At 36.5% G+C, this 13361-nt stretch overlaps 1 protein-coding gene across 1 annotated transcript; it reads right to left on the bottom strand.

Annotated features, from left to right (window-relative positions):
* Nucleotides 1-552: 552 nt before the first annotated feature.
* HXK3 (hexokinase 3) lies at nucleotides 553-10795 on the bottom strand. The gene is made up of 9 exons (XM_077365146.1): nucleotides 10387-10795; nucleotides 8582-8732; nucleotides 8311-8493; nucleotides 4362-4436; nucleotides 4056-4211; nucleotides 3584-3679; nucleotides 3318-3448; nucleotides 1649-1730; nucleotides 553-1323 (listed from the first exon to the last, which is right to left on the bottom strand). The coding sequence occupies exons 1-9, from the start codon at nucleotides 10635-10637 to the stop codon at nucleotides 982-984; spliced, it is 1467 nt and encodes a 488-aa protein (XP_077221261.1). The 5' UTR covers nucleotides 10638-10795; the 3' UTR covers nucleotides 553-981.
* Between the last annotated feature and the right edge of the window lie 2566 nt (nucleotides 10796-13361).

Raw genomic sequence — 13361 nt, 5'->3', positions numbered from 1 at the left:
CACATAATCTTCAACAAACAGGGCCTATGATTTTGAGAACCAATTGTGAGTCCAAGACTGATTATTGGACTTAAATTTACATTTAATTTACAGTCTAATAATCAGTTTTGAAGTTAATCGGTTCTCAAAATCCAAAACTAATATGGCCGCACTTAAATTTACTTTTAATTTTCAGTCCAATAATCAGTTTTGAACTCACAATCAGTCCTCAAAAACCAAACAAACAGGGACTTGGTAAAAAAAGCCAAGCCCGGGTCTGGGTTGCAAGTTTGAGTCTGCACACATTAGGCTAGAGGTCAGGACAGGAAAGACACCCTAGTATTGCCTAGAGCCATTTTTCCTTGAAAATAAATATCGGTTTCACTTCAATGATTCAAACCATTCATCTCTGGCCCACAGAAAAAATCATCCCAAACAAATCTCTCCATTGGATGATCTTAACCCATTGATTTGTGGTCTATGAATGGATACTTAAAATGTTAAAAGACAAAGGTCCACATTCGACAGAAAATTTCCACAAATCATAAGATCTTAGAAAACTCCCATCACGAATAAAACAAGTAGAAAAGCTAAGGAGAAAAGCAAGTAAACAAGTTAAAGTTCATGACCAAATCCCAAATCAAACAGTTCTCAATCCACCATATTCTACATTGAAGTCTCAAATCAAACATTTTTTGGATCAACCTTGAGGTAAACATCCCGTAATCGAGAGTAACTCATCTCAATTACTTGAATCAAAATATTTGCAACACCATCATACAGTAGAGAAAGATTGTTTGTGTACAGTTTCCAAGTTCTTCAAACATGCTAGATTATAGTCTCAGTTGAGCTCTTAAGACAGACTACCACTCCGAATCCATCTTTTATTTCTCAATTCAATGATGCCGAAACCAACTAAAGTACAAACCCGAAAACAACTCCTCAGAGAAAACAAAAATGTATTAAAAAAATATACCTTACTAATCTGATCAGTTTCCACTCCTAGATTTTCTCTACATACTTCGAGTTCGCAGCTGCCAACAAAGCTGCTCCAATGCCGGAACCATCCTTCGAGTGCTCGATAATGATGTTCTTTGAGATCTCTAAACCCAGTAATTCTGTGACCGCTTCTTGAAGATACGTTCGGTACTGAGGATAATGTTCATACAAACCTCCGTCCATCGCCACCACTGTCCTCTTACCAAAAATTAGGCCTTTTGAGTCTTCTTCCATTTTTTGTAGAATGCCCACAATCCCTGCTCCAGCTAATCGTCCTCCTCGCTTCACGATAGTGTCGCAGACCTCTAAGACGATCTTCCTGACGCTCAAGGAGGAGGATGGTGCCTGAACCAATAGTCATTTGGAATTTGTTATATGAGGAATGCTAGATTCACAGGCGCCCTTGCAAAATGGGGCAAATGGTGCCCCTATTGGTCAAATTCCATTAAAGACAGTTAGATCTAATTTTCTGTGCCATCTTAAATGGAAATTGGCCAATAGGGGCGCCATTTGCCCATTTTGTTTTTTGCAAGGGCACCTGTAAGTCTAGCATTCCTCTTGTTATGTATGAAAGCAGAATTTACACTTTGTCACAAGAGTTGAGTTTTCTATGAATTATTTCTATGATATGGATTATTCTGTGAAACACATAAGCATAAGAATTTATTACCCCAATAACGTTCCTTAAAATACTTCCAACTTCTTTTAGATCAGAGGAGGTGTCCTGCTGCATAGCACATAGATCGGGAGTCCTGAAAACGCAATTTGGACAAGAGCTCAGTATGAGCAGATTTCTAATAGTGTATTACTTGAGCTGTATTTAGACATAATAATTTAGACTGGTAAACTAACCAGGCATAGCAAGAAGACAGGAAAGTTTAAGAAAAAAACTACATCAATTTGTACATAATTTGCAAAGAAAATTACATGTTCAAGCCTTATAGCATGCCTTATTTCTGAGAACTTAAGGCATGAATCATATGATGCCAGAAATATAAAGTTTCTATCATGATTAGTGTATGTTTGAAACAAAGTTAAAAGTTGTATTGCATTCCCTAAGAGTCAATCGACCAAGATGTAAATACAATTAGGTTGTTAACATTCGCTCCATAACCAAAGAAAATGCAATAAGTAGGACAACCAGATATCTTTGAGATCGGAGTAACCAATAGGTTTAGCAGCCCATTTCTCTTGAGTAATATTCTTACACAATTTTTTCATGAAAATTTCACACATAATTCAATTACTGAGAGATTTTTCAACTATCCTGAATTTCTGAACTAATTGTTAGTTTTATGTGAACTCAGTTAATTCAAATAATCTCCAAGCATTTGAAAAAACCTAAGAGAAAAGAGGATGAGTGTTGAACCCATGACTAATCTAAAGTATTTATTCCCAGTCTGTATCATACATATGAGACTGACCGTGATTGATCTAAGCCATTCATGAAGTAGAGCTCACCTTGGATGCCCAAAATTCGTTATCATTGGGTGTTCTTAAGCATCCAATCAAGAATAATAGAAAAGAAGATACAGAAAATGAGTATACAATGGTCCAGATTCAATGACCAATAAAGACACTTAAGACATGGTCTAAAAGGTTGATTTTTGGGTTATACCTTTTCTCTCACACCCCACTCCCAACACACACACATGATCTATTGCAGGGTATTAAGCTCATTTCATCATCTATTGCCTTCCCCAATCCATCATGACGTGCAGGGTATCACAATAGAAGAGATGCAATAAACTTTTTATAGGAAGGAGATACAGAATCAAATGAACAAAACCAGCGATCGGATGCCGAGTACAAGACCGTTTACCTTTATGAATGTCAATACAAACAATTCAAGGAATATAATAAATCACGGGATCATTAAACACAAATGTATATTGATTTACGGGTTGAATCAAATCCCTTACTTTACTTCTCATATAAACCTGTACTGATTGCCTAGGAACAATACTAAGTTTTAAGTTCTAATCTGAAGGAGCAGTAGTCTCTTAAAAAGGAACCACAATGGTTATCAGAGGTGATGAAAAAATAGATCCAAGTTTTGGCATATGATTGCTCGAATGAAAGAAGGATTATCCTCAAAGAAGGTGACATCAGGACAAGCATAGTTTTTTTTCAACAATCTAATAAAGAAAAAAAAGCTGATTTTACTCTCTAATTCATTTTATTATGAAAGAATGCATGTGAAACATTGAACCCTATTCCCCAACCAGAAGGGGAATAGGGTCTTATAACATAGTTCTGCAAACAAAAAGGGAAACGCAAGTACCAAATGTCTATCCTCAAGTAGTGTACAGATCTAATTTAATATGATACAAACTTGCCTCAGAATAAAAGGTGTGGACAATTTGTCAGGGACATAATCATCAAACAAAGCATCTGCTTCAGCCATCTTGATTAACACCCTTCGCACAATTTCACCTAGGTACATACCAGAGATTGTCTTCTCAAATATCTGATTCCATTAAAACATGATAAGAAAATTAGCGGAAAGCTTATAAATTAGAAAATTTTGAACACAACCAAGCAACAAAAACAAATTTCAAAGATGAAAACGACAACTCATTATTAATCCAAAACCTAGGTTTACCTGTTCACCCGGGTTAATGCTCGCATCATCCATATCTTTATCAAACTCAGTTAGGGGAAGACCATTTGAGAATGCTCCCCACTCAGTGTTGATAATCTGTGAGGAGAGAGTATTCATCAAACCAAAGCTTGAAACTTTGAAAGAAAAGGGACACTTCCAATTTTCATGCTTCTGTAGCCACAAAAACTGTGTTTCGCATCCGACACCAACTCAAACTACTCAACTGACTTCAGTTTTCATGACATAAATTTACAAAAGAAAGAAAAAGGCCACCTATATTGGCACTACCATGGTTTAATAACTGCACAAACTTAATTTGTCTTTTCTTTTTTTAATTGGCTTCTAAGAGCTTCTTGGGAACTGTAATAACCTATGACAGCTGTTTAAACAAGAAAAGACGAGTTGAATTTGTGCAATTATTAAAATATTGAAATGCCAACATCAGTAGCAAAAAAAATGGACAATTACAAACCGTTCTCCCGGAACTATGTCTCTGGCCCTGCAGTTTTGGAATAGAATCCATCCGTTCTAGATAGCATGCATTAGTTCCAGTGCCTAAAATTACAGCAACCATCACATCATTATCCCAGTAGTGTGCTCCAGCTAGTGTTCCCACAGTATCATTAACCTGTCTCAAGAGAATGGTGACGAGATCATTTGACCAGAATTAATTATATAATTGGCATGTTGAAGCATGTGTGAAAGCTATAATTTCTTTAGAATGAAATCCTTATTATATAAAGAGGATATAATCTTCTCGGAAAGTTGCATAACCTACCAGTGCAGAAACCCGCATATCTAATCCCTGTCTTTCCATGGCTTCATTCAAACAAGCAACTATATCTTTTCCTGCCTGTTCAGAATCAATAGTTCATAATTACATTTTGCACTGAGGAGTAAGGGTGTCAATTTTGGCTCGGGCTCGGAAGCTCGCTCGAGCTCGGCTCGAAAAAAGCTCGGCTCGAGCTCGGCTCGAATCCTTAACAAGCCGAGCCGAGCCGGCTTGCTAGGCTCGTTAAGCTTAACGAGCCGAGCCCGAATTAGGCCAGGCTCGGCTCGGCTCGGCTCGTTAAGGCTCGTTAAGAAAAACAGTCATATATATATAAATATAATACAGTATATATATATATAAATAAATATAATACAGTAGCAGCCGGCGAGGCGTAATCATGACTTTTTTTCAAGCGTAATCATGACTTTTTTGAGTAATTGTCATAACTTCGTACCCTTTGATTGTATTTTTTCGGTAAATGTCATAATTTACTACTCTTTTTTGGTAATTTTTCATCTAAAACTATATACGCATTCAGATATTTTACTTTTTCGTAATGATGACTTCTTTTTTATTATTTCCTTTTTGCTAGCAAAGGCTAGCAACCTTTGCGACCCACTTGGCATGTGCGAATCTCGCACATATATTTTAATTTTTCGTAATGATGACTTCTTTTTTATTATTTCCTTTTGCTAGCAACCTTTGCTACCCACATTAGCATGTGCGAATCTCGCACATTGATAATCCAAACCGTGATAATCCACTGTGATAATCCAAACCGTCCATTTGATACGGATATTCCAGAATATAACCCAAGCTCGATAGGCTCGCGAGCGGCTCGCGAGCTTAGCCGAGCCTGACCGAGCCGAGCCGAGCCGAGCCTGGTTCGAGCCCGAGCCGAGCCCGAGCCTAGTCTTTGAGCTTAACGAGCCTGGCCAAGCTCGGCTCGGCTCGGCTCGTTTACACCCCTACTGAGGAGCAATATAACAACAAAAAATATTAAGGAACCACAAGCAAATCATAATCCAAAGAAAGGCAACTCTAGAGTGGCGGAATCCACCAACTTTTCTTTGGAGAACAAATTCAAACACAAGATACTAGAAAAGAGTGTAAACATTTTAGTGTAAAACAAAATCAGCATTCTTAAAAGATGTGGAGGGAACCATTCCACCTCAATACCTCTCAAACTATTACAAGAGAATGAATAAAACACGCTGCTCTGTGCAGATGAATTTGGTTATGATGCAGTGCCATGTTGGCACTGCATCAGGTTAGTAATTGGAATCATAAAGCATTCAATAATTATTTGTTTGTGGATATACTTTTTTATGGAAATGGTCATATATATCTTGGAAGATCCTACGCTAGGGATGTATGGACTGACCAATTTAATCTTTGGAGTTCTGCAAAATAGTTAGGGATAAGTTGCACTCTACATACGTTTCTTTTGCATCATTGAAGCCTGCACAAGGGTGAAGATTGAGAAAATTTTCAAGGATTTTATTAATCATTGGGAAACTGTAAGTTGTAACTACTATTGGGAAATCATTTCAACTCAACAAAGCCTTTGTCCCAAACTAGTTGGGGTCGGCACTATTAGGAAATCATCTCAAGCAAACACAAATGATGGTGACTTGCCAGTAGAATTGACAAGTTTGACTAGTGTCAACTTCAAGACATCCTGTTCTTGATAAGATAGATGTATAATTTGTGATTAATGTCATTATCAAAGATAAAGATGAGATTGATTGAACAGGTCTAAGAGCAAATTGGATTGTTTGATCAGAGGCACATTTCACAAGCAGATTTTATGTTCCACTATGGAATGCGACAATGTCTTCTAAGATGATTTGTATGTGGTACATCAGGGCTCTGATTGTTTGTTTGTACCCAGTTTTTGTTGGTAGAGAAATCCAGTTATTAGCTAAAGCAGAAACTATTGTTCTGTTCCAAGTTCATATTACTGATCACGATTCGCCCGGAATGGACAAAATCCATCCCAGCGTGGAAAATGGTATAGAACAGCAGCGTAGGACATTCTGGTCAGATTTCTGGTTCCGCCTAAGTTTGTTTTTTTCATCCATACCGCACTGTTTTGGTCGTAGCAGACAAAACCGGGCACTCCTCCCTATTTCATCTAGCACAAATCCAGAGTTTTGGAAAATTTCCAAAAATGTCGCTAAAAGTGAAAGTTTTCGTATCTTTACCATTTTAAACTTTTTTTTTTTTGCTCATTTTATAGTTGTTTGAAAGACACTTTATATCTTTTTACCCCAAACATATGGAAGGTATAAAAATACATTAAATGTCCTATTTTCATCACTTCTTCAAAACTCTTACCTTCCTCAAATCCTTCCAAAGGCTTCAAGAGAAGGTTTTTGTCATACTTTCATGCTTCTACTTCTAGAGCATTCCAATTTCAAACTTAATTTTTGTGTAATAGTTATAGTTCACATTTTGTATGATGAATGACGAGTTTCATTATTGTTTTGCACTGAGTTTCAAATTAATCAGTGAAGAGACAAGTTCAAGCCTATGGTAGTTTTTTAAATAGTAAAATGTGTCTTTTTGTTAAGATATAATGATTTGTTATATTTTTTCAAATATTTTTATTTTTAAACTATTTAAAAAACTTTCTCTGGTCGTAGAACATTTTTCTAAATACAACATTGAAATGGACAGAAAAACTGATACGTCATGTCCCACTGAGCGATTCGAAATGCTGAACGAAATGAAATTCATAACTAAGGCACTTACTCAAACCCAACAGAACAAAACTGTGTGACCAGCTCTGAACCTCTCACTGCTTATGCATCTTTGGAATCTACTTAATCGTTCACCGAAAAGAATCAGTTATTGTTACGTATTTAAGTTGCATTTCTGGACATCTGAAAACTGAAGAGTTCTCTTATTTAGATTCTTGCTGTCCTCTCACCTCAATCACGTTTACTATATTTGCCTCCTTAGATCAGGTAAATAAGTTAGAAATCTGGACCATGCATGTCCAATATCATACTCAGATGCAGTGTTGTGTTCTCAATTTGGGTTGCTACTCTAGCAATTAGACCCATTACGGGTTCTGATGAGAGATTTCCAGTTCTCCAGCCTACCATGATGAGTTTTATTTCGTTTTCATATTCTTCTCCCTATGAGTGTCTTAATCTTTTTATTCTACAAGTGACGTCCATATTTAACCATGGGGGAGGCCATATTTTACATGCTCTCCTGACATTTATTTCTATGCATTTTTCTTGATTTAACTTCATTTCTTCCCCACCATTTTTATACACAATGGAATACTCCTGTGGATGGCCATCTTTTACGCGTTCTCCTGACAACTATTTCTAGGCAGTTATCTTTATCTAGCTTCATTTTTTCTCCACCTTTTTTATCCACAATGGCCGGCTTCTATGGTGCTAAAAGAGAAAATTTGTCCCAATAAGATCGCACTTGTTCATGGTCTCAATGAACACATTGGACAACCGAGACCTGTTCCTGGTATTATGCAACTCGCCATTTAACAATCTTATTCATTTTTAGTGTTAGGATGAAGGATGCACATTAATTTTAAAGGTGGACCACGCTAGACGAAAAAGTTCTCATACAGTTATAAACACTAGAATTTAAGTGGACTTATCACTCCCCTCTGTAAACTCAATACATGTGTATGCACACCAACAATTAGCCATTGAGATATATAGATACAATTGATTCTAAATATGCAACCGAAAGACGTAGCCATAGCATTGGATCATACTTCGTAGTGCCTAAAAAAAGCATAATTTTTTTTCTTAGTTAAAATGCAGGTCTCTTATTCTACATCAAATTGTAAAGGGAAAAAAATTAGGATCTGGTTGAACCATGAAATTCAATAAAAAGAATGCTCATTTCAGGAGAGAAATATAGTAATCTTTATGGTATAAACTCAACTCAATTATGACGTTGAAATACATACCGTCCCTTTGACCGCAAAACCCTTCGTCCACTTGATTAATATGCCAGAATCAATGGAGGTTTGTCTCACAGGGAAAGAAAATGTAAAACCAATCTCTCTTTTCCTTCCGCTAGGCATGTGAAAACTTCCACTTTCCTTTTGAGCAAATTTTGCTAGCCCCGAAGCAATAAAATCAAACAATTCCTACAATGGATATAGTTACTGACGAATAAGCCATACAAGAATGTACATAAAGCTTAGAGATATATCAAAACATACAAAAGCAACTGACCTCAGTGGTACCAAACATCAGTTCTTCAGGAATCGATACTTGTTCGAATTCCGTACCAATAACACGGCCATCCTTCCCTCCCAATTGCACCCTTAACACTCGAAAATTTGTACCGCCAAGATCTAATGCATAAAACAGACCTTTCTCATGCCTTTCAGATAACGAAGGACAATGTTAGATGATTTTGGTTCAATGTGGGACAAAGTTAGCAAATTCTGTCCATGGTACTCAGAAGTTTAAGTCATATTTCAGAGTACAATAAGCAAATTTGTGCATTTATTCTCACCATATTCATTTGTGTACTCTGTTTTTTAATGCCAGAATCCCTTTTTCTTTTCTATTTCATACTATTGTAAATAATATCATTTGGTTCACAGGACAGAATTAGCAAATTCTGGCCAAAGTATTTAGAAGCTTATGTTGTAATTAAGAGTAAAATAAGCAAATTTGTGTATTTATTCTCACCATATTCATTTTTCTACTTGGTTATTAATGCCAAAATCCCTTCTTTTTAATTTCATACTATCTCAAATAATATCAGTAGTTTCTTTTTCTCTTTCATAAAGGACAAAAGAAACCAAACGAAATTCAGATTTTCTTGAAAATCTCATAGAACCCACTTCAATAAAACACAAAGACAATAAATTTGTGCATTTAAGCTTACCACATTGCATTTTCCACTCTGTTTTGAACAAAGTAAAATCCCCCTTTCTTTCTAGTGTTAAATTTCTTGGAAAATATCAATCTATTGATATTCTTTCCAATACTTACTTGAATTAGTAATCAAAGAAAGCAGTATCCGTGAAAGCCATTATCTCCAATCACACCGTACAAGTACAAAAGAGCAAAAGACAAAAAATTCAAAAGAAATTCAGACCTTGAAAATTTCCATAAACTCACTTCTATAAAACCTCATAGAGAACAGAAAAATGAAAGAAGAAAAAGAATATCCTCTTGAATGCAGTCACACTTAAAAGAGGAAAAAAGACAGAATGAATCAGAAACATCAAAGAAAACCATGATCAACCAAGTAATCTAAATAAGACTCAAATTAAATAAAAAATAAAAAAATCAAAGATCATGAAAAAAATCTCAAATAATTATCCGCGTAATAGACATAAAAAGAGCAAAAGACTAAAAATTCAAAAGAAAGTGGGATCTTCTTGAAAGATTCCAAAAACCCACTTCTATAAACTCCCAAAATGAATTGAATGCAGTCACATTAAAGACAAAAACAAGAATGAAACAGAACAATCAAAGAAAACCCAGATCAACTAATCAACCTAACAAAGACTGAAATTTAGAAAAAAAAAAACAAAGATCATGAAAATATCCCAATTCCAAAAACCCACTTCTATAAACTCCCAAAATGAATTGAATGCAGTCACATTAAAGACAAAAACAAGAATGAAACAGAACCATCAAAGAAAACCCAGATCAACTAATCAGCCTAACAAAGACTGAAATTTAGAAAAAAAAAAAACAAAGATCATGAAAATATCCCAATTCCAAAAACCCACTTCTATGAACTCCCAAAATGAATTGAATGCAGCCACACTTAAGACAAAAACAAGAATGAAATAGAAATATCAAAGAAACCCCAGATCAAACAAGCAACCCAAATAAGACTCAAATTTACTAAAAAAAAAACAAAAATCAAATAAAAATCCAAATTAACTATGTGTCATATAAATATCAAAGAAAACCCAAATCAACCAAGCAACCTAAATAAGACTCAAATTTAGAAAAAAAAAAAAAAATCAAGATAAAAATCCAAATTAACTAATTGGGTAATAAATATATACCCTGAGGGTAAGCTATCGACATAGCTGAGAATCATCTTGAGATCACTGCCTCCATCAGAGACTAGACCGGAACGCATATCAGAAGCCATGGCGTCTGCCACGTGGCGAAGTATGGGGAGAGGAGTGGCACATTTGTTCTTGAGGTGGGTCACGATCGGGACACTTGATCGGACGGTGAAGCGTGGCCGGTATCTAGCCGATCGTCCGGGAGAGAATGATCCGACGGTGGCGGATGTCGTAGCAACTGCCATTGTTAAGAATGTGGTTGTTGGTTTGTTGGGAAGGGGGGCTGAAAATAGATTTTGCGTGTCTCTCTTTCTATATTTTTTCTCTTTGTTTTCTTACTGAGTTTTAGAATTGGATGCCGCTTTTTTTTTTCCAACGCTAACATCGAGGAGAGTGTGTGTTTGAAAAGGGGCGGATGTGACGATATGGACACAATGTTGCCTAGTTTAAAAGCAGTGGGGTCGGTTTCCCTTTGCCTTTGTTTTGATAATGGCACTCCTCTTCTTATTCTTATTGTGCACCCTTTGATTGGACGTTGATTGATATTTATTATGAAAGGGGATTTGCTAGGCAATTTCACTAAGAGTCATTTTGCATCACAATTTCATACTAGAAAACCGCCACGTAAGATGAATTAAATTTAGGGGAGTGATAAATCGACTCCCAAATGTGATAAATCGACTCCCCATGTCTCTTTCTCTCTCCTCTGGGTTAGAGAGAGAAAGAGGAGAGAGATAGACACATGGGGAGTCGATTTATCATTTTCGGGGGTCAATTTATCACTGCCCTTAAATTTATGAGGCAAATGGCCTTTTGTGAAATTGACTACCAATTGTTTGGTTGCCATCAGAGGAATGAAACTCATGATAAAGATCAACACAAGAAGGAACTAAAATATTCTCGTGGGAGTTTGAAAACCCATGCCTTTGAAGAAAAACTCCAATATAATAAGTGAAGTGATGTCTCAAAAATAAACTTTATTCAATTTAAAATCTTTCTCTCCTCATGCCATTACAATATATGGAGAGTCAAAACTCAAGAATAACTTTTTAAATACTTGCCTAACCAATCTTCTAACTAAAGCAACATAAATAATAAATAAAAAGTAGAAACATGACTAAAATATTCCTAAAATAGTAATAATGTAATATACCTATACAATATCCGTAAAATGCTCAGATCTTAGTAAAATCAAGTACAAATCGCATAATCTTGAGCTCTTTAGGTAGGTAATCGAAAAACATTTCTAAAAACACCAAAATAAGGCCAAAACAACAAGATCTAGTGTCCCCAAAAAATACTACAAATAAAATGACAAAATTAAAAAATAAAAAGTATAAGAATTGTTCAACGACCCGCATCATGCATCACTTTTGGTTGTCTCCTTCTTGTATAGTAACGTGTCATCAGTCTCCTCCTGATAAAATTCAAGCAAAAAAACAATTCTCACCACTATTAAGTTTTCAGGATTTGCTAGGGACCACCCCAAAAGGCATTTTGAGGACCGGTTGTTGCACAAGAGAGCAGCCACCTTAGATGAATTAAATGAATGAGACAAAATCCGGGGCCCTGTGGCTGCTTTCTCATGGAATAGCCAGTCCGCGAAATGCCTTCTTCAATGTTCCCTAGCAAATCCCTTTAAAGAGCCTACAGAACCCCCATCTTTTTATTATTCCTCAATTATTACTAGGAAATGGTGAAGCAAGAAATAAAGAGTGGAGTGTCAATAGTATCCTAAAACTAGAGTGTGTGCAGAAAGTATCCGTTTTTCAAACGTTGGCCGTGGCCAGCTCAGTATTTGATACGCCCTACTTGCATGCTAAATGTGGGCCATAGGCAATTGTTTTTTAGCCGTTGATTGTAGGAATTAATCTTTTAATTTTGATAATTCAATGGATGTAAATTTCGTGTTGATCCTCATCAGTATTAGGATCTTAGAATGGAAAATCTCGACCGTTTAATGTGTGTGATGGTGATGTTATGATGATGTTATGGTGATCTTAGAAAGGAACCTTATGATGATGTTATCATCTGGGCCGTTTAATTGGTATGAACAATCATAAATTTGGTAGGTCAAAAATCACTCCAATCGGAAGATCCTTATCATTAAATTTTAAAACCTCTTCCTATATAAACGATTGGGAGGTGATTCCACCTCCCCGCCCCCACCCCCCAAGGATAATGCGCCTGTTGGATATGTTCCAAGTAAAAGCCCAATAGATAGTGGACTAGGTGTAGTGGGCCCATATGGGCTGGAGCCCATTAGCCTTTTAAAACCCTTTAATATTTAACTTGATTAAATTGGGGTTGGGACCAGCTGGCATTCTATTCCACACCAGATGGCTTGTTAGTAATGCTTCAAGCACAACCAGGTTATCTTCTCCACCGTTCCAACATTTCTTGAAGCAGATTTTTTTTTTACTCTCACAAGAACCAGTAAGTTACGTTGATTTCTTTGTGGCTGAAACCCATCCTTTGAATTGAAACTAGGGTTGATTGGGATGACTCTAACTGTAACGTGAGTTTATTTTTAGTGGTTTTGAGCAACCCTAAAACCAGTTACGGGAATTTCTTGCCCTAGCAACAAAGGAAGAAGGGTGCGAATTTCAAGATTGATATTCGATTCTTGTGGACGGTCCCTCATCCAATTCTTACTCCTTTGTGTTGAATTCAAACACAGAGAGGTGTGAGACTCTCGGCAATAAAAAGGGGTTTGTTGGGTTGAAGGTTTTGGAGGAGGATTTTGTCTTTTGCCTGAGTGCTTGTGGTTGGCTCTTGATTGTGGCCATCGTTATTGGTCCATCTTTGTTGGCCGAACCCTCTTGTGGCTGATTATTGTGTTGTTTGAACGTGGGTTTCTCTTCTCCCAAATTTGGCCGTGGGTTGTGGCTGTTTATTGTGGCTGGCTCTCGGGTTGAGTGATTATTTTGGTAATCATTTCGGGTTCCTCTTGCCGCCAGGTTAGCAAA

The sequence above is a fragment of the Tasmannia lanceolata genome, unplaced genomic scaffold (genome assembly GCF_043159265.1).
Source record: "Tasmannia lanceolata isolate RefF3 unplaced genomic scaffold, GAP_Taslan_0.1 ptg000020l, whole genome shotgun sequence".
Lineage (NCBI taxonomy): Eukaryota > Viridiplantae > Streptophyta > Magnoliopsida > Canellales > Winteraceae > Tasmannia > Tasmannia lanceolata.
Note: the sequence above shows the minus strand (reverse complement) of the source record. Positions and strands in the feature narration are given on the sequence as shown.